The following is a 23,724-nucleotide window of genomic DNA, read 5'->3' on the forward strand; positions in this document are numbered from 1 at the left end:
TTAACGATTTTTTGAAGGAGTGGAGACTGGGTGAGCATCTAACGGAGGAGGGAAGCGAGTTCCACAGGAATGGTGCAACCCTCGAGAAATCTTGAAGGTGAGCATCAGAGGTGGGAGTACGGACAGAAGATAGACGTAAGTCTTCAGCAGATCGTAAGGGCCTAGACGGGACATACTTGTGATAAGGGAGGATAGATAGGTGGGAGCAGCATTATGTAGAGATTTGAAAGCAAGAACCAGAATTTTAATTGAGCTCTATATTTTATAGGAAGCCAATGTAGGGACTGACAGAAGGGTGATGCATGGGAGGTGCGGGCGGACAGGAAGATAGGCCTCGCCGCCGCATTCATTATGGACTGTAACGGCGCAAGTTGGGAGCACGTAAGACCACTGAGAAGCGGATTACAGTAGTCAAGGCGAGAAAGGACAGTGTAATGGACCAACACCTTAGTCGCATCTGGCGTTAAGTAGGGGCGGATGCGCGCAATGTTTTTGAGATGGAAATGACAGGATTTGGCGATAGATTGAACATGAGGCTTGAAGGAGAGGTCGGAGTCAAAGAGAACACCTAGGCAGCGAGCCTGCGTGGTGGAGCTGATGGTAGCACCATTGACTTGGAGGGAGACAGACACAGGAGTAACAACACTTGAGGGATGAAAGACCAGAATTTCAGTTTTGGTCAAGTTTAGTTTAAGGAAGTGGGCAGCCATCCAGTTAGAAACAGCAGAGAGGCAGTCAGAGACACTAGTCAAGAGGGACGGGGAGAGATCAGGAGATGACAGGTAGATTTGCGTGTCATCTGTATAGAAATTATATTGGAAGCCAAAGGAGCTAATGAGTTTACCAAGGGAGGCAGTATAGATAGAGAACAGTAGGGGACCAAGGACTGAACCTTGGGGTACACCAACAGAGAGGAGTTGGGGAGAAAAAGCAGAGCCAGAGAAAGAAACACTGAAAGAGTGCTAGGAGAGGTAGGAGGGGCACCAGGAGAGAGCAATATCTTTTAGACCGATATTGCTGAGGACAGAAGAAGCTGTTGATGATCAACAGTGTCAAAAGCCGCACACAGGTCAAGGAGAATTAGGATAGAATAGTGACCACGAATTAAAGAGATTCGTCTGATGGCGACCTGACAGAGTGAGGGGCACTACTAAGGCATTCCACAAAATATGGAAACCATGGGACAGTAGTCCTCTAGGCTCTTAGGCTCCTCCGCCGGCCCCCTCGCCCCCCGCCCTCTGGTGCCCGCCCTCCCCCCACCCTAGTTTATTTTACTCTTTTCTCTTTTCTCTTTCTTTTCTCTGGCCCTCTCCTACAGGGCTCCACTTACTATATGTATTAGCATACACTTCCTATATATAAAGTTCCTGACCTTGAAGGGATGATATGTAGCACTGCTATGCATTAATATGAAGATTATAGTCTTGGACCATTATGACGTTGCAATTTTAGCGAAGACCCTTACTTCAGAGTCTGCAACACGCCAACTTTATATTTAGATTCTAAAATGTGTAGTCTCAGCTCAATACTAACCAAATGTCCTATGATGTCCATTTTCTATGCTTACGTCTTAAATCACAACTAATTAAGCGTGTATATAGACTTGTTGTCAGGACATAAAACGGTGCATTATTATTTCCATGCCTTGCCTACCCACTTGGAAGTACATTGTTAAAATGTGTGTATATGCTGTTGGGGCATGGCAGGCTTGTTTGTAACTGCTTTTATTATGTGCACGAAAAATTAAAAAAAAAAAAGCTTTATAAAGTTTTATACTGCTATATTTATTGTATTCAAATTGTTTATTGTCTGCTGACAAATTCTTATCCCTTTAATTAGGGATTTGCTAACTTTGCCAAAGCAAGGTGCAAGAGCACAATTAAAACAGACAATAATCCAATTACTTTGTTCTTTCATTGCGCCCTGCTCAGATCTCAAAGAAGGTTTTATCCCACTACCATTTACCAGAAAATCATCTACCCCATCTAAATATCAGAATAATAAAAGCCAGTGCTAAAATGCCAGGCTGGTGAGAGATATAGCCCCCCAGGATGACAATTTCAAGATTATTTGGGCCTCAACAGTGGCTTGCAGCTAATTTCTATTCTCTATTCAAATAGAAGAAGGGAACCACCTATGAATTATCTAGAAGAAGGGAACCACCTCTGAATTATCTTTCTGGCTTAATGAGACCCTAGACCAGGGGTAGGCAACATTTGGCCCTCCAGGTGTTGAGGACTACATCTCGCATAATGTTCTTACAACCATTATGCTGACAAAGCATTTAGGGAAAATGGAGTCCAGAACACGTGGAGTGCGGAAGGTTGTGTATCCCGGCCCTAGGCATCTGCATTAAGCCATTAAGCCAAAAGAACATTGTTGGACAAAACTCAATTTGCTTGGGGTAATGTGTGCTTCTCATTTGTTTTGCTCACTTTCCCATCTTTTACCATTGTTCCTTTACCTTTGGTGTCATTGGGTATGCTAGTTTTAGCCTTAAATTCCAATGTATATGAAGCCTCAAAATCAGCTTAAATGAACTGCTTTATAATTATAACTATGGTGCTTGTGAGAACAAAGTTTATAAGCATTGGTTCTTCTAGATTAAAACTGAATGCCAGTATAGAAAAAAATGTATCCCTGGAAAAGACTGGGACTCATAAAATATCAGTTTAAGATTAAACGATAAATGTATCTAAAAAAGTAGTTTGTCAAACACGATGTCCATGTAATTAAAACATCAAACATATTATATAGACATCATTAAAAATGAAAGATATTGTAGAAAATATAACTGAAACAAAAATGAATTTTGTATTAGGCAATTTATTTTACTTATTTTTTATTTTTATTTTTTTGCTTCAGTTACATTTTGGGCAGCTGTTTTTTTCAGATTAATTTATCAGTCAGAGTTATCAGTGTGGATTTGTATTGAACACAGACAATGTATAGCACATTGAAATCATAGCATTTCATGCAAATTGGCACCAATATATAATACTGTATAATATGTGCTCCAGGCAAAAGAGAACAAGAACGATATAACAAAAGATGCCAAAAGAGGCAACATTGAAAATTCCAATTATCCAAGGAAACTTTTTGGATAGTGAAATATAATAATGTGATTTTTTAATGGTTGCTCCTAAGATGTGCAGAAGATAATAAATGACTATGACCTTGGCAACAATAATTCTCCTTATTGGACTTCCTGCTCTCATAGGCACAAACATCCATTGCATTACAACAAGAATTACCAGGGAATCTAAACACCTGCATCACCGTGGAAGCCTTAGAATTAACTTTCACTATATAAATTGCCTCTAAGACTAAAAAAAGGAAACAGCTTTTAAAAGTCTAATCTAGCTTATTAGGTTTCAAATTATCTACGTCGTCACTTCACCATCTCTGAATTCACAATAATTGTGAGATGCATAATTTAAGAGTCGATTTTGTTCAAATAATATGGATAGCCTTATTTTGGCCTCTGCAGTTGATTTGCATGGAATTTTATCTGAAAAAAACAAATAATAAATTTTTGTGTCTTTTTAATGGATTATCAAATTCAGTAATAATTAGACCGTGTTATGCTTACTTTGGTGCATTTTTCCGGCTGATAGGTTTTTCAGGTCATTTATACACATGCGGAGATTCTAATAGTAATAGTTTTGTAAAAAAAAAAAAAAAGACACTGGTATACATCCTCACATTTATAGCAGCTGATTAGAAACCTTTATTTTGTAATATCATCAACAAGAACTATTTATAAGAACCCAGACACGTACCAGGTTTGCAATGATGTAATGATATCCTTTGACATGTTTCCCAACACTCACAACCTGTAAAAAAAAAAAAAAATAGACATTTTCTTTCATTATAATATTCATAATCAAATAAAACTAATAATTTAGAAAAACAAAACAAATATAATAAATATTTAAACAATTCATGTATGACTTAATTATCACATATACAATATCTAGACATACTGAATACCGTTTTGTAAAATTATTATTAATCACTAATTGTGATGGATGGCCTGATTTGTTTGGCGCGGCGCCATTTTTGTGACATGTTTTTCATGTATCTTGATATCGCTGTAATGTGTACCTGTAGTGTTTGCACTGAATTACTTCTGCTTTATTTTTTACCCAACTGAAAGCGTAACTGAAGAGTCACGTCGTTCTTGCATATTTTTTTACGCAACTCAGAATGCACACTCTAAATTTTGTTTGCTTAATTTTGGTGTCATTGGTGATTTGAAGCTTGTGCCTAATCACTCATTTACCTTTTGGAACAGGGATGATGCGAATCAATAGATTTTCACCATTGTGCATTTTATCCCTGTCTCTAACTAGGTGCTCATGTGGTGGCTCTTGACGACCCAATAGCATGTTCCATTACAGTTCTGATTTGTAGTGTTGATCTTGGCTTGTTTTTTTCGTTTATCCTGATCTCTGTGCTCCTGACCTATGGCCTGCCTATTCTGTTAATGCTATTTTCTCTTTTCCTTGACACTTGACAGTGTTGACTATTCCTACCATGAAGTCTGTCCACTCTAAGGACGGGTAATATAGACTATCCTTGCTTTTTGTTTTTAGTGGATTTGAGTTTACATTTTAGGGTCCTGACCTTTCGTGACAGTAATCTAAAAAACACATAGCCATTGTGTGTGTATTACAGCAAAATAATGCCATCTCGAGGTTCTAGAGACTTTTTCTTCTGGGTCATCGTTAGAACTGACATGTTAAAGTATGCCTACCTATAAAGTATAGTTATGCTTGTGTAACTACCTACATGCATCTAAATAAAGCAGATGTAACTTTTAGCCAATAAAACTGTGACCATTAAAATGTTCTCAATTTATAAAGTGGTATTACCTTACTTACACCATAAATCACACAATTTAAATCTTACCAACGCAAAATAGACCACAACATTGCAATTAATGATTTAGGAATATTTGGGACTCTTTATTTAGATTAAGTGGGTCCATGAATCTAAGTTAACAGAAGAACAGGATAATATTTGGTATACATGTTTGTATTCCCAGCACTATATTGCTCCTTTAAAATAGGGCCAACAAAACAAATCCTTGTGTAGGTGACACAGATCTCGTAGTCTTCATATTCCATCTTTACTATTTCTACAGAACTGATATGTCTCGAAGACAGCAATTTTACTGTGAATGAAGCAGAGATGGAACCACAACTCAACTCCTAATTTGAGCAACAGATGCTGCTATAAAAAGCTAATTTACGGCTCAACTCAAAACCCTGTTTTCAAATGCAAGAATATAAATAAACATAAAGCAGCAATTTTTTATGAGTGAAAAGCATTGCGGTGAAGCTTTTATGATCCTTCAAATTACATTTTATTGCTGAAGTCTACATGCTTATTTATAATGATGTGTTTGGATATGAGGCTTTCAGCTGAGAATTACAAGTGTATAGTGTGCGCGTGTAAGTCTTTCTTATACGTGTGTATTTTTACATGTTTGAAGTACCTGTAAATAATGTGTAGACAGAGAATTCACTTCTATTATTATATATTAGCTAAAATAATAACCCCTCGCCTTAAAAAAAAAAATATATATAAAAACACAAAGCAAAACAGTTATCTGACGTTCATTTAGTTCCTTCACTATGCACATATTTATTAACTCGCATTTGATTCTTGAGTTCGGTTCTGAGGCTTATTGTGCCTAGAGGGGTATCAGTTACACCATGCTGATGATGCCCAAAAAAGGCTGAAACGATTGTTGTGGGTTGCTGTATCTCTTGTGCAGATAGAAAAAGCGGGCATTTTGGCTCAGAATAAAACAGCGCTCGCGAGAGGCAGAGACATGTTTTTTGTTTTTATTTGTAATTATTATATCAATTATTTAAGCCTCTCTCCTACTAACTATATACACACACCCTCACATACTTACACACAAACACACTATACACACTCTAAACCCATATACACACTACTGCTCCTGCACTACCACACAAACACTTTACACATTTTTATCCATGTATACACACTACAGCACCTGCACTAACACACAAACATACTGCATACACTCTATACCCTTATATACACACTACAGTACCGGCACTAACACAAAAACACCCTACACACACTCTATACCCCTATATACACACTGCATCCCCTGCATTAACACACAACACACACTCTATACCCCTATATACAAACTGAGCCCCTGCACTAACACACTACACACATTCTGTATCCCTATATACACACACTACAGCCCATGCACTAACACGCAAACAAACTTTCTACCCATATATATATGCACACCACAGCACCTGCACTAACACAAAAACACCCTACACACACTCTATACCACTATATACACACTGCATCCCCTGTATTAACACACTACACACACTCTGTATCCCTATATACACACACTACAGCCCCTGCACTAAAACACTAACGCACAAACACACTTCATACACTCCCTACCCTTATATACACGTTACAGCCTCTGCACTAACACACTGCACACACTCTATATCCCTGTATATATCCCTATATGCACACTACATCACCAACACTCAAACACACTACACACACTGCACCTCCGACACTCACATATACATACACACACACATTTGTGGCCGGAGAACTAACACCAGGGCACTTATCCAGAGTAGAGTTTCGACTGCGGGGCTCCTGATTTTAGATAGATAGATAAACAGACAGATAGACAGACAGACAGCTAGATAAAGGATGGACGGATGGACAGATTAGATAGATTACGAGATAGATAGACAGATAGACAGACGGATAGATAGATTTATAGATAGAAAGATGACAGTTAGATTTATATATGTAGCATAAATGTTCTTATATACATATATATTTATAAATAATGTTGGAGTACGAATGTAATAATGTTTTTTTTTTGCAGACTGTGCTACAATAGATTTTGTATCTTACTATTATGAATGTGCATACTGTGTCGGATGATTAATACATGGTAAATGCCTGCTGTGCTGTGACTATTTCAAAAGCAATAAGAATTAGTCACCATGGGATAAAGAAAGTTTTGAGCAATCCATTACCTCCGTATCAGGGAAACATAAAAAAGGACGCTTTGAGCTTCATTATAAGAATAAAAACGAACAAATATGGTGTCTGACCGGGCCCTTGTTCACGATACCCATTAATATTGCATGTGTGTCGACCCCGGTAGAGCCACACTGGCTGCACTTGCAGTAGCTTTGCCTATCTATCTATCTATCTATCTATCTATCTTATTAATGTAAGACTATTGCTTGGAATTAGAGGCATTTGTAATACTGATCCTAAATAAATAAGATTATTTAAGAAAAAAATATTTTCTTAATGAAATGCTATTTGAGCTTTAAAGTCTAGAATGTTTCACACAAAATATCCCATCTAAAATGTATTGACTGTAATGGGAGTTCCCTGCTTTCTACTAATTAGTAATTAGGTAATCATTCCATAGTGCAAATAAGATTATATTGTTCATGAAATATATGCGACCTGTTAGTTATCTCAGTAATCTTTACTTTGTAGCCAGCGGCATGGCGGTAGTGTCTAACAGGTCTTCTATCATATACATTTCCCATTATTACGCTTGGTTCTATCTATAATTAGATAAATCTGCATTGAAATGAAGGGATTGATACACTATTCTAAATGGAAGAATGTACACAGTGCAATCAAAATAAAGTGACAGTACACCACTAAGAAGACAAAAATCTATTTCTATATATCAGGATTGATATTGATGTTTAAGAAGCGTGGGATGTGAGATTTAAAGGATTGTTTCAAAGTATAATTTGCTTTTCATTAGAAATACTTCATTAGGGCTTGCAATCAATTATTAGTGCTACATAAATCACCAAGACTAGATTACATATTGCCTTCCTAATAAAGATGTACAAATTAGTAAACTAATTCTGTTTTAATTGATCCACATCACTTTATTTTTACTATTTATATATAGAATGTCTTCAACGTAAACAGATATCTCCGGTAGTAGGAAACATGGTTTAACATGATTATGTTAGCGTTTAGTAAAAAGATATATCTTAACAGAACAATTCCCAGTTAATAACAAAGAGTATGTAACTGCGTAGTGAAACAAAAAAAAAAAAAAAACACTCTAGCAAAGCGACAAAAAATTGAGAATTTAAATCTGAAACCCGTTAAACTGTTTTAGGAGCAGTTGGCAATTTTTCTTTGTGTAATTTTTAATAGTAGGGAGCAAAATGTTGCCACCAAGGCATTCTCTTCTCCTGCTGCTCCTTCTCCACCTTTTCCCAATTACCAAGTCTCTTTTTGAGAAGATTAAAGGGACACTCCAGATCCCTAAAGCACATCAGCTTGCCAAAGTGCTTTATGTGTGAAGAGTTTGTCCATTTTTTATTTATTTTTTATAATAAAGTGCAGATATCATTTAAAAATTGGCACTTTAATAAATTAATTAAAAAAAAAACCATAAAATCCTTGTTAAACCATTGGCTGTCAATCAAACAAAGCAGTCATGTTACTTCCATGTTTGACTCAGTGGAGCTAAACTTAGAGGCAGCAAATGTCCAGGGCAGCTGCCTTGCAAAGACTTGGAAAGTCTGTGTTTGGACAGCCACAGAAAGTCTGGGCGGGTTTAACCCCTTAAGGACACATGACATGTGTGACATGTCATGATTCCCTTTTATTCCAGAAGTTTGGTCCTTAAGGGGTTAAAAGAGTTGGGCTTGCAAATGGTTTGGACAAGAAATTTGTAATTTTTGCAAACTGTTTTAGATCAACCCATAATGAAAAAAATGCATTATTAAACAGATGCATGATTTCATTAGATATATGTATGCTAAACAAAGTTATTTAAAATATTACTTTATCCTAACACAGAAAGGTAACAGGTGGAGGGAAAAGATGTATCATAACTTTTGTCTTATTTTGTACTGATACAGAAAATGCGCCCTATTAATTTTAATATATAACTGTTTTCATGCTATTTAAACAAAAAAATCAACAAATTAAATTCTATTAGCACCCAAAACTGTTGATGTTGCATTCCAATAGCAGTCTGCAAAGGCAGTTAGAAAATATTGATTCTACAGGCAATTCTACATAGAATGATTGATTCCTTAGTAAGTCAAATAGGGATAAATTGACATTGAAATTCAACTCTTGCAGATGATGGGCTATAAAATATAATCTATGCAATGATGGAATATAAATAATGCATACTATGTATGTGCTCAGCCCTGAATAAATAGCATTCCTTTAATTATAATCCCTAAAGGAAATCATTAATTAAGATAAGAAAAATTGATTATAGAAGGTGGCTGATCAAAGTGTCATTAAAGGGGCTTGCATCACTTAAAGACAAAGGTCTCATTCACAACTTTAGCTTTACACTGTTCTAACCAATCGGTATCCGATCCTTAGAAATCATGGAAAGTTGAACAGCACGTGCACAACTCAGTCATGCATGCGCAATTGAAACATCACTGATGACGTACTAAGATGCACTGCAGCCATTAATGCGTGCTATAAAGCAGTTTTTGAGGCAACAAGCTGGGGCCCTAACACATTAAAGAGCAAAAGAGCGGGGAGCTTCTCCATCATGGACCTGGAGCCAGAGACTCTTTGTATCCAGAGGTACAACCTACTGCAAGAGGAAAAGGGTGGTGGCAATAGAAAAGCAGGTCTCTGATTCTACTTTTCTCTCCCTGTCAAAAAGGTGACGACAATCAGCACTCTTTTACATGGGCATGTCAGGATGGACTAAGAACCAACATGCAGGACTTAAACTTTAAAACCAAAATCCAAATAAACCTGCACATGGGGTGACGGGAGTACTGTTGTACTCGTGAGACATCGCTGAACACAAATATGAGTTGCGATGACGTCAGACGCAATGGAACCGAAACCCGGAAGTGATTGCACTCTGTGAAAAACAGTGCCAAATCCACCTCCAATTAAATAGAACACTATAAAAACAGACAGGGGGAAGCATGGATTATGCACCTCAGGAAGACCTATAGGGTTGAAATGCATTGTGTTTTCATTTTGGACATTTTATTGACTACTGAGCTGCTGCTATTCCGGTATTTTGCACTTTTCTTGAAGTAAATTCATTTTGAAATTCTTCAAGTCTCCCTGCTTGCCATCTGTGGAGGAGTAAAAGCTACAGGATACATATTCCACTGCAACAACGTTATTTACAGACAAGCCAACATAGGCAGAGCCAGCTATACGTGGCTCTGGGAAGTGTGAGTGACCCATTACCTCTGTGTTTTAAGAATTTTTGTATGTGTACAGTATTTTGCTATTTAAGATATTTAAACCTTACAGATTAACCAGAGGTACATCATCAGGTTTTCCCTGATATAAGTATATCTCACGATGTGTTGGTGTTCACTACTGTGCACCCTGTACTTTGTACTATTTTGTAATATTGTATATAGTATCTTGTAAGTGACTATAGACACTAGGGTTTCTGCATCCTCACATGTATTACTAGCGCCAATTCACCCTAATCCCATTGTGTTTATCTTTGGTTTTTGTTTTTTTAAATATGAGTGCTTTAGAGCAATAAATTTGAATGATGCTAATGATATCATCAGCGAAAGTGCAGTTTTTGTGTGAAAAATACAAAAAACAAATATGAACACTAACTTTGGACAGAGTTTGCGACTAAGCGGCTACTAAGAAGAAAGGTCATACGACATTTTGAATACTTTGGGTTGTCTACGTTTGCAAATGGTATGCTATGATTCCTGGGCTGTCATACGGTCTCAAAGGCAACATAGGCCCAAACCAATCTGGCAAATTTCAAATTTGTATAAAAACCGAAATGGGCAAGCCCAATATTTGACCCTGTAACTATCCAAAACCATAAACATTATAATTGACAAGACATATAGTTCAAATGACAGGATTTATTTTAAGTTAGAACTTGGACAATTGCCTCCGTCCGTAAGGTGTTAAGGATATCCCACCTTTATTTTATCACATACCCCACCCGCTGGCCACAATTAGAGGCAGGAGGATGGACAATAATTTATCCACCCTCCAATTACGTATTTAAAACTCTCCCACCAGATGTCCATAGATGGGCACAGGTAGAAACCATGATCCATCACAGTTTTTTTATAGGCTCAATTCCAATTGAAATGGGCTTTTTTTAAAAAAATGATTTAGCATGCCACTGAGTGTTTAAAAAAAACAAAAAAACAATTTGCATGCTGTCTGGATAGTGCCGAATATATCCAGGTGATTGGTGGAGAGTCGCTCAGGCTGACCAAATTCTGACTGTATTTGGTTTTAGTAAATATGAGAATTGCCATTGTGGTCAGAATTTGGACATTTTCAATGGATTTTTGCCAGACAAAACTCATAGCCAAAAACTGCTTATAAGATTAACGTCCAGGTTCTTCATTTCTGCAGAAGCTGAATGCATATCACTAATCAGCACAGAAGCCTTGGCAACCTTCAGGTCAAGGTAAGGGGGTAAACCATTGCCAGGGAACAGCAAAATGCTATTAAATGTTTATAGCATCACTGTAGCGGATTGTAGTGGCTATAATGTTTGGAGTAACCCTTTAAAATCCAAAACAACACTCCTGAATTTGTCTTGGTGGAAGGATTCAGTAAAAGTCTGTATTTTTGTTTTTGGGGCATTGCAACTTGAGATACATCTCAGAAATCTTTGACTTATTTCTCAACCAACCCAAATCAAAACGAGGCAGGTACACAAATAGAGATAATGACTATAGTGTCAATTGATTTGCATTTTATAATCAGCTAATACAATTAGATATAGTTAATAATAGCCAATGATATGATCTGCATGTACATGAGATAAAATAATTCATTCAATTAACAATGCACCTATTATACCCTAGAAACCAAAGTTGAATTATATTTTCAAGTTGCAAACATTAAACAGTGTATGTTGCAATAGATGGTGCTTATATTTAGACGATGAAATGGATGAAACTAAAATGTTCTAAAAAGGGTGTTTAAAGAAAAAAAAAAGAAAAAACTACAGTCCAGAGATTAAACATACCGGACTTTTAGATTTAGTGCTTAGTTGTCTGGAATTGCATTTGTAATGAGTGTATTGTTGATAAGCTTATTTTCATCCAAGACTTTGAAATATGCAAGAAACATATTATGTCAAGAAATAAACCTCACTCAGCCAGTAAAACACAGCCAGTAGGCATCATTAACACCAACAGTCTTTAGATCATTGCAGTTACATTGCAGGTTTCTAAAGTTTAACCCTTTCTTTAATGATCGAAACTAGAGACAACTGCCCCCACTTATACTGACGACAAGTTATTAAGCAAACACCTTGGTGTTTCCATAAACCTGTCTTATGGTATTGGAAATTTTTGGTCCCTACCTTGCCTTCTCAGCTTTAACCCCTTAAGGACCAAACTTCTGGAATAAAAGGGAATCATGACATGTCACACATGTCATGTGTCCTTAAGGGGTTAAAGGGACACTATAGTCACCTAAATAACTTTAGCTTAATGAAACAGTTTTGGTGTATAGATCATGCCCCTGCAATCTCAATGCTCAATTCTCTGCCATTTAGGAGTTAAATCACTTTGTTTATGAACCCTAATCACACCTCCCTGCATGTGACTTGCACAGCCTTCCTAAACACTTCCTGTAAAGTCATCTAATGTTTATCCTTCCTTTATTGCAAGTTCTATTTAATTTAGATTTTCTTATCCCCTGCTATATTAATAGCTTGCTAGACCCTGCAAGAGTCTCCTGTATGTGATTAAAGTTCAATTTACAGAGCAAGAGATACAATTGTTTAAGGTACATAACATCTGATTTAAAGTGAAACCAGTTTTTTTTTCATGCAGGTTCTGTCAATCATAGCCAGGGGAGGTGTGGCTAAGGCTGCATAAACAGAAACAAAGTGATTTAACTCCTAAATGGCAGTGAATTGAGCAGTGAAATCTGAGAGGCATTATCTATACACTAAAACTGCTTCATTAAGCTAAAGTTGTTTGGGTGAATATATATATATATTAACTGTTCATTCAAGACAAGTTGAAACAGATGTGCTGGTGACAACATCAGGCCTCATGGAGGCCTCGTTGTAATTTCTTTCTCCTTTCTTTACAAGGTTGCTGATAGCAGCCATTCTCCACTTTGGATATAACCATTGTTCTATGGTTTAATTAAAAAACTGTGTTGCCTCAACCTGCTAAGTAGCCAAACTGTTGTCCCATCATGCCTTCAATGCTTAATTTCTCTATTTAAAAAAGTCTATTGCTATGTATTTCTTTTAATACAGTGAATGAGCTCATTCCCCTACGCAGGTGAAATGCATTTTTACCTCTACTCTAACAATGGATTTCCAAAGTCAAGGAAATTAGAGTTGTGAAGAATCCAACATCATAGCTACCTGACTGGGAAGGTATGAAAATATGAGACTTTGGTGTTTCAGTTTGTAATGAATGAATATGATATACTTTAAAAAATGTTTTACACCAATATCGGCTCTTCAAAATGTCCTTTATAGTCTATATCTATATAGTGATATTAGATGTTTCACAGTTCATAAACTATTTTTCTCCTCTTCTATCTTCTCCCCTATATTTTTACCTATATTTGTTATTAATTTTTTAACTCCTTTTCCTTCGTCACAATTTCCTTAATGGCTATTGTATGGTTTTCTTTTTCTCATTCACTAACTTAGGACAATGAATGTATCATTCAAGTACTGGTCACTAAGATAATAATCATGAAGATATAATAGACATACAATGATTGAAAGTGTCTATTATATATTGTAACTGATAACGCTATCTTACTGTGATTTATCTTATTGTTGCCATTCATGAAATACACTTATTCTACGTTCTTTGTACTTTAATGTTCCTAAAATCAATAAACTCAGACTTAGATTTTTTTTTTTTGTAAAGGAATAAACTTTTCAGTTCAATGAGTGTAACAATAAAACACAACAGGTGGTATCTTCAGAAGCAAGGGTATTCAGCAATATTAGTAACTCACTAGAGCTGAAAGATATTGCAATCTCATAAACAAATCTCATAAAAGTAGTTGAAACCTCATAAACATGCTTTGTAATCACTTAACACATGTTATGTGCGATTGATGTACCAGATTATTAAAAAAAAAAAAGTTGATCTATACTATTTTTTAACAAAGCAAAATAAAAATAAAATTGAAGATATGTGAATGTGTCTACTTTAATATTAAGACTTTACAAAGATCAAAAATCATTAAACAGGAAAATAAATTTCTCAAAAATATTTTTTTACCAGTCCAGACGCAGTGATAAATTCATCACGCATCCCCTGGTGTTGAGTGCTTCCAATTCCGGTATAAATTACTTCATATCACAGTAAGTGTTTTCACAACTCAACTAAGCAAAATTAGACTGAAAACTTTTCACAAGAAGTTCAGTTTGTTTCACACAGAGAAATACTTGTCATGAAGTTTTAATGGATTAACCCCTTAAGGACCAAACTTCTGGAATAAAAGGGAATCATGACATGCCACACACGTCATGTGTCCTTAAGGGGTTAATGAAAACAAATCATATATAGGTCTTGATTTAATAATTTTGGATAATAGTTTACAATTATTTTATATTATTCAAATATTTAAATGTTGTATTATGTTGATATTTTTGAAATAGTGTTATATTTTTTGGAATTATTTTACTAAGTTAAAAATAAATAAAAAGTTTATCCAAAAATAGTAAACAGAGTCCATATTTTTATATTAGATGCTGCTATGCTATGTTAAACTGAGGTCAATGGGAACTGGATTTAAGCAGATATAGACATTAAAGAATCATGCAATTAAATCCAATAAATAAAAAATTGTGATCCTGTCATGTGCAAACCATGTGGATAGATTCAATCCATTCATTGAGCTGGGATAATTGGTGGCAAATGTATCGATTGAAAAGATACTTGCAGTTAAAGACCACTTTCTCCTCGCTCACCATAGTGTTCTTGATTTGTGCGGTACTGCTGCTATGTTTGAAGACCCACTCAAGATCTTTGCCCCATTGTCTTGACTACTTTGAAGAATGGCACAGTGACAAAAAAATCAAGGACATTTTTTAAAATATATATAAAAATGTTGCTAGCACATTGTAGAGTTATAGAGTTCAAATTTGCTTCTTTAAGATGTGACACCAAGTCATGATGTTTATGACAGGTGCACTTTGAGAGACCTTATTGTTTGTACGCAAAAATATTTAAACATCCACTCGCCACACTAGCAGAAATCCATTACAAAATAATCTCGGCAAAAATGTATTCGTAAAATGCATTCCTATAATCGTATATTTACATTTGCTAAAACCTCCCAAGGCACCTATTACATTTCATGACCAGCCTTGGACAGTTTTTTCTCAATTTCAAAGTAGGACCATGAGTTCATGGTGATGTCTTAACATTTGTATTATACCTTTGTTTAACTTCATGTATTTATTGATTTCATGTCCCCTAGTAATGACACAAATTAAACAGGCAGCCATAAAATATCCCAACTCTTTTCTTGGGCACCTCATGTCCCCAATTCCATATTTTCTCCTCTCAGTTACATTTCTTCTCCCCATTCCCCTTCCTCAGCCAGGTTATTGTGCAGCTATCCACAACAGGTCAAATCACACTCTTCTTCTCACTCTCCCCCAAATGCCTTTCCTGCTACACTAGTTATTCTAAGCCAAGGCTAAAATAGATCATCATATAATGTTTTATATATTTCTCTATATGTAAAATAGTGTACATTCTCTTATAAGACTTTTTATTCTAACAAGGTTATTTACTAATGTGAGAACTTTCAGAAATTCCAATTGAATTTAACATTTTAGACGAAACAACCGAAATGGAAGCACATTTGGCTTGGAGAGTTTTTTTTCTAGTTCAGTTTTTTTTAAATTTACATTGAATTTGTTTAAAAATTCCTGTCAATTCTCACTTTGGTAAATAACCCTGTACATGTAAAATAATTCATCATGCTAAATGTTGTCCACAACAACTGGATTGCCAGTAGTTAGTAATTATGAACTTTTGATTATGTAAAACATAGAATGTGACGGCAGATAAGAACCATTTGGCCCATCTAGTCTGCCCAATTTTCTAAATACTTTCATTATTCCCTGGCCTTATCTTATAGTTAGGATAGCCTTATGCCTATCCCATGCATGCTTAAACCCCTTCACTGTGTTAACTTCTACCACTTCAGCTGGAAGGCTATTCCATGCATCCTCTACCCTTCCTGATATTATTTTTAAACCCTTGCCCCTCTAATTTAAGAGGTTGTTGTGGTAGTTTTTCTTCTTTTAAATATAGCCTCCTCCTTTAGTGTGTTGATTCCCTTTATGTATTTAAATGTTTCTATCATATCCCCCCTGTCTCGTCTTTCCTCCAAGCTATACATGTTAAGTTCCTTTAACCTTTCATTGTAAGTTTTATCCTGCAATCCATGAACCAGTTTAGTAGCCCTTCTCTGAACTCTCTCTAAGGTATCAATATCCTTCTAGAGATACGATCTCCAGTACTGCGTACAATACTCCAAGTGAGGTCTCACCAGTGTCCTGTACAATGGCATGAGCACTTCCCTATACAACCAAGCATTCTGCTAGCATTTAAAAATATTTAACATCCAAAATAAAATAAATTTACACGGATTATCTCTTAGTGCACCAATATTTTCCTATTTGGGCATCATGGATCTTCCAGGGATGTATAGATGTGCTTTGCAAAAGATTTATGACTTGTTTCTATGCTTGTCATTTTAAAAGCATCTGTTAAAGGAACACTGTAGGCAATATAACCGTTTCATCTTATTGACGTGGTTATAGTGCCTGGAGTCCCCTGGCACTGTTCCTCTATTCAATATTAACCAATTTTTCAGCAGTTTAACACTGAGCAAGATTCTCTGGCTTTCCTTAGTCTCGTTCACAGTGGAGATGTGGCTAAGGCAGATAATTCACACTACCTTCTAGCAATGCCGATACATACCTAAATGGGCACAGTTGCTACAGTTAATACTTTCTCATAAGCCCAAGCAGCACAAAGTGGGTGGGCAGCTAGGGACTATGGCATTAAAACATTAAAAATAGGTTAACTCTGAATGGAAGGAGGTGCAATGGTACCCTAGACACTGTAACCACTTCAATGAGATGAAGCAGGTACAGTGGCTACATTGTCTCTTTAAAGGACCATTATAGTCACCCAGACCACTACAGCTCAATGATGTGGTCTGGGTGCCAGGTCCCCCAGGTAAGCCTGCCAATCAAAGGAAAATGCAGAAATTTCTTTCCCCTAAGATGTCTAGTAGAAAAGCACAATGAATGAGCATGTGTATGCTGCTTTAGCTTTTTAGATGTAGCAAATATTTTTTTTTCATAACCTTTAAAATCCTGCACTTGCCCAAGGGAGACATTAATCTAAGCCTCCCAGATATGAGACAGCTCGATGCTTAGTGTGTACATAAGAACTTTGGTGTGGGGGCGTGGCCTGACCGCCGAGGAAGATGGCAGCATAATCCTGTAGCTCCCTCTTCCCCGCTAATCAAATCCGCAAACATCCGCAGTTACGAGCGCTCAAAACGCCACAGACAGCCCGGACAACATTATATTAGGCACCCCTCACATGAAACAGAGAAATGGGTGGCGGAAAACAACGAAAAGACTCCAAAGAACAGACTCCGTCCGTCGCCACGATGTTCCGCTCACAACCAGAGCCTGATGGGCCGTCCTCCCGCCACAACATGGCAGACAAAAATACGGCAGACAGAGACAGAAACACGGCCGACCCCAGCAGCCCTATGCGAGACGCCCCTCTCACCCTGCAAGTAATGCGGCAAATGCTCCAAGAAGCCACGGCAGACATTAAGTCCCACATGGCAACGGAGCTCGATAAGAGGCTTGTAGGCCTCCGTGAGGACATCACCTCCCTGACTCAGAGAGCAGACGACACCGAAGAACATATCACGGAACTCACCTCCAAATCCCGTGAACACTCCCAAGAGCTTGCCTACCTGTACGCAAAGATTGAAACTATGGAGGAAAGCATAGAGGACCTAAATAATAGGTCGCGGCGCAATAACATTCGGATCAGAGGCCTAATTGAAAATGTTACACCGGACGCTCTACACGCCACCCTAACGGACCTGTTCCGCACTATCCTGCCGGAGGCTTCCCCACAAGACCTCCTAATGGACCGGGCCCACAGAGCACTCCGGCCACCGACCCTCAATTCCGAATCCCCTAGAGACGTTATCGTCCGCATGCACTTCTTTGCGATAAAAGAACAGATCCTCAACCTCTCTAGGGACAACCCTCCTCAATATCAAGGGACCCGATTGACCTTCTTCCAAGACCTAGCCCCATCCACATTAAAGAAAAGAAGGGACCTCAAGCAACTCACCCTCACACTGAATCACTATGGAATCCGCTACATGTGGGGTCACCCCTTCAAACTGATTGTCAGGAAGGACGGCCAGACACATATTCTGGTAAGCGCTGCAGAAATGACCCCATTTGCGGATTCATTGGGACTTACCCTCCTACCGGCCCAGCAAACAAACTCCATGAACACGAGGAGCAGACCGCGTACTCAACGTGAAAGGTTCTCAGACTCCCCCCGCCGAACATCGCGGAAGAGGATCCCCATGAGGCCTGAAGAACAGAATTAAACACAGCCCTGCCACCTCCTGCATGTGCCTCCGACCGACACACCCGCAAACAACTTCCAACCTAGACGGACCAATTTGGTACCCCCCCCGACCTCAAGCTAATACCAGAGACCTGGAAACCACCCTGAGACACCCCACGGACATAAACCCCCCCCCACCAGGGCTCCCCGGAACATCACCCCTACCGCTCAAGGAGACCAATGGACGCACCCACCCGGACATCCCCACTATGCTCCCACTCTGATGCCCCTCACGCAACAACCTCGACAGTTAGACCCCAACCAACACTATCCCCGGACCCGAACACGAGCACCGACCTGACTCACCCTCGATCAAATAGCACCGAGAACTAGAGACTCTAACAAACGGTGCAAGTCACCCACTCACAGACGTTGACCTCGGAGGGGTATCGTATTATATTGTATTGTATTATATTGTATTGTACTACATGGTATTGCATAACAATGTATTGTACTACAGTGCACTGAATCATCTATAACGGCATGAGGTAAGGTGACAGTGTTGATGCCTCCTTCTCCCACCCCTGATACCCATAATCAACGCTAGGTACTCTGAGGGACCCCAGCTATTACAAATACAACCGACTCCCAGGTGACAACCACCCCGTAGAACAAACCAACCACACCTGGGGTCAACACCGGGCCCCATCTACCCACCCACAACCCCAGGCATACGACCCAGGGCCCTGTAGAAAACAACAATTAAGGAGGAAACCCGGTAACACAAGGGGCGGGAGAACCAAAATCATCAGCACTGTCACGCATACGCTATATCCTCATATGTCATGCCGCAATATTACGCCTATACAACTAAGCGACCCAAACCCTCACCCCCCCCCAGAGGTTACCCTACAACATAACCCCTCCACCAACCAGTAATCTCCTCATGCTATATGTAATGTTAACTTGTCAAAATTAATGTATTTATCTGTCTCACCTTCCGCAGCACCTCACATAACATGGTATAAGAGTCATAAGAAAGGGGGAGGCTCAACCCCTAGGTACTACAACCCCCCCCCCCCATGACACACCGACAACCATCCACAGGACACTGAGAAGAGACAAGCTCGGACAAGAGAGACGCCCATCCCCGGCCCACAGACCACACCTCAATGACCCACAGAGGCACTGATATACAACGCGCACAACCCCCCCTGAATCACTGTTGGTCGCAAAGACAGGTAGGATGACCGCCAACTACACTACACGGTCCATGGGACCCCACAGCCCCACTGACATGAAAGTAAGACTACTACCCTGATTGCTACACTTAACCTCAGGTCAGAGCACACCCCCAATCCAGGCAGGCACTCCTGACACACCCTACACCACTCCACCCCCACCTCCACCACTGGAGGACGGGACAAGTTAGACACCACCCAACACTACCCACATGGGACGACCGCAAAACCCCTAGAGACCCACGTCGCCAACCCTCTAACATTTGACGAACAACTCGTAACCCACAAAACAAAAACAAAGTAGGGAAGAGGGAGGCACCACTCCTCGCTCACCTCACCCCCTACACAGGACCAAAGGTCCACACAGAACGGACAGAGACCCCTACGTCCACGGCCACCCCCAAATACGACCTGGCAACCCTGTCATAAGACCAGGCCTACTGTGCAGACAACTCCTCATTACAAACACCTACACACACACCACATACACTACCTAACACCCCCCCTCATCTCCCTTCCTCTATTCCTCTTTCCCTCCTCCCATCTCTCTCAGCTTTCGTCTCTCCACCCACTTCCACCTCGCGCCTCCTCTTCCTCCTCGCTCCCTCCTCCAGATGCCGCGGAGCCCAACAAACGGACCCCTACAGGGACCCATCAGCAATCCAGGACCCAAACCCAAACCCAAACCTAAACACCTCACCTGCATATCCATAAACTGTAAAGGCCTAAATAACCCGACCAAAAGACACCGCCTGCTTAGATGGGTGAACCGAACCAAAGCCGACATTATCCTGCTCCAGGAGACACACTATGAAAACTCCAGAGCGTTCCCCCTCCACAATAGATATTATAGGGATTGTCATCTAGCGAACTCCCCAGCCGAAAAGAAAAACGGGGTAGCCATACTGGTTCGCACCTCCTGCCCACTCACGATTATACGCACAGTAGCTGACCCACAAGGCCGATACGTCACAGTATCAGGACACATAGGTCCCCATAGGTACACAATAACCTCCATCTATGGCCCTACCCTCCCAGACCCCAACTTCTGGGACACCTTCCAGACCCACCTCCGAATTTTCTCATCACACCATATGATCATAGGTGGGGACTACAATGCGACCCTGGCCCCGGATATAGACAGGAAACAGACTCATACCCTAGGCACAAAGCCCCCACCAACCGCCCGTACAGACAAACTCCTACAAGCATTCGCCACGCGAACACAACTAGTAGATATATGGAGGACACTACACCCCACCACGGCAGACTTCACTTTCTTCTCACACCCCCACACCTCGTACTCACGCATAGACATGTTCCTCACTTCCCCCACCCTACTCCCACATATAACACAAGCATCGATAGGGTCGATCACGTGGTCAGACCACGCAGAGATCCTCCTTCAACTCACTATCCCAAACACTACCAAAGTATGGTCCTGGAGACTCAACCCAACCCACCTCCACAACCCATCAATTAAAGAAGCCATCAGACAGGACATTAACACCTACTTTGAACTTAACAAAAACTCAGTGACTTCGGCGGGCACTCTATGGGCGGCGCATAAGGCCGTTATTAGAGGCAAGTTGATAGCAGCAGCCACAGCACATAAAAAGAAACAACTAGCGGAACTCGAACTACACCTCACGGCCCTCAGGACGACGGAACTTCTACACAAAACGAATCCTACACCCGCCCTGGCAGCCCAACTGAAAACGCACAGAAACAACATAGAAAAATTTATGGCACAAGACTCCCAAAAAGCACTCCAATGGACGAGGCAAATGTTTTATGAAAAGTCTAACAAGGCGGACACATTACTGGCCCACAGACTGCGCCGTCGGCAGAGAGCCAAACATATAACCCGGATAAAAACACCCGACGGACAGATACACACGCTACCACACCAAATCGCGAACGCCTTTCAAAAATACTATGCCTCACTCTACGACCATACCCCCGAAATACGACAGAACCCCACCCTAACGCGTACGAAAATAGAAGCGTTCCTGGAACGCATCCCTCTGCCCTCACTAACAGAAGAGGGCCGTCAAACACTCAACACACCAATCACCACCGAGGAAATCGCACAAGCTATAAAATCCCTAAAACCGAATAAGTGCCCAGGCCCCGATGGCTACTCCGGCCTCTATTACAAAACTTACCCAACGGAACTCCTCCCGCACCTACTAACACTATTCACCTCTATCATGGACGGGGAACCCCCCCCCCAGACATGTTAAGGGCAAACATATGCCTGATACCGAAACCTGATAAGGACCACCAAGACCCGGGCCACTACAGACCCATATCACTACTCAACACCGACATCAAAATCCTCACGAAATTACTTGCCAACCGTCTTCTCCCATTCCTACCTAAACTGATACACCCGGACCAGGTAGGTTTCATCCCACACCGCCAGGCAAGCGACAACACCAGGAGAACATTTGACCTCATCTGTCTAGCAAACAAACGAAAACACTCCACACTCCTCCTCTCCCTAGACGCCGAGAAGGCATTTGACCGCATCCTCTGGCCCTACCTATTCGCAACCCTCAACAAAATGGGCTTCCCCGCGACCTTTATCGGAATGATCAAAGGACTGTACTCCCAACGCACAGCAAATCTCCTTATCCCGAACGCCCAACCTCCCACCTTCACGATCCACAACGGCACAAGACAAGGCTGCCCCCTCTCCCCTCTCCTCTTCGCCCTCTCCCTGGAACCCCTCCTACAGACAATCCGACAAGACGCAACCATAACCGGCATTAAAAACCGGGACGCAGAATATAAAGTGGCGGCCTACGCGGACGACCTCCTGTTGACGCTGACAGAACCCACAACATCCCTCCCCCACTACTGACCCTCCTGGAAGACTACGCAACAGTGTCAGGATACAAATTGAACCTCAGCAAGACAGAAGCTCTACCAATCCACGTCCCTCACGACGCTCTAGAGGCACTTAAATTAAAACACCCGTTCCGATACGAACCACAGTCCATACAGTACCTAGGAACGCGACTACCGGCATAACTAAACATGACGTATCAAATTAACTACCGCCCACTACTAACCAAAGCGACACAAGACTTGGAGACTTGGCAACATCTCTCCATCTCCTGGCTGGGCCGCCTGGCATCTATAAAGATGAACCTCCTCCTACGATTCCTATTCCTATTTCAGGCCCTGCCTATACCCATATCCAAAGCAGACTTCAGATCTCTACAGACACGTATAGACAAATTCATCTGGGCGGGGAAAAAGGCACGGGTCAAAAGAGCAACACTGTACGTACCACATAAAATGGGGGGTTTAGGCCTCCCCAACTTATGCGACTACCACCAGGCGGCCCAACTCGCACAAATACAGAACTTACACGCCCCAGCGGGACAAAAAATCTGGGTAGACTTGGAGCATGACCTGCTCGGTCGGGACTTCCCTTCCCTACACTTCTGGCTACCAAAAAAAGACAGACCACAGACCCCCCCCACAACACCCGCGCTAACACACTCCATACAACTCTGGGACCAAGCCACTTGCAAACATAAAATTATCAACTTCCCATCCCCATTGACACCCATATTACGCAACACCCAATTCGAACCAGGAATGACCCCACAGGATTTTGCACGGTTCGAAGATAATGAACTGATCAGATTCTGCCACTTTTTCAGAGGACCACAACTACTCCCCTTCCCGGAGCTACCGAACACCACACCATTTACCACGTTCGACCACTTCCGCTACCTGCAAATCAGAAGCTTCTTGTCCCAACCGCCTAACCACCAAGCGGCCATCACACCGGCCACGACCTT

At 40.4% G+C, this 23,724-nt stretch overlaps 1 protein-coding gene across 6 annotated transcripts in view; it reads right to left on the reverse strand.

The window, feature by feature from the left end:
• The window catches only part of GRIA4 (glutamate ionotropic receptor AMPA type subunit 4), a 374,317-nt gene that overhangs the window by 157,760 nt on the left and 192,833 nt on the right, over positions 1 to 23,724 (reverse strand). For all 6 annotated transcript variants that reach the window (XM_063430303.1, XM_063430267.1, XM_063430285.1 and 3 more), the window contains exon 5: positions 3,783 to 3,836. In XM_063430303.1, the coding sequence (XP_063286373.1) occupies positions 3,783 to 3,836 (54 nt within the window). The remainder of the gene's footprint in view (positions 1 to 3,782; positions 3,837 to 23,724) is intronic.

The sequence above is a fragment of the Pelobates fuscus genome, chromosome 1 (assembly GCF_036172605.1).
Source record: "Pelobates fuscus isolate aPelFus1 chromosome 1, aPelFus1.pri, whole genome shotgun sequence".
Lineage (NCBI taxonomy): Eukaryota > Metazoa > Chordata > Amphibia > Anura > Pelobatidae > Pelobates > Pelobates fuscus.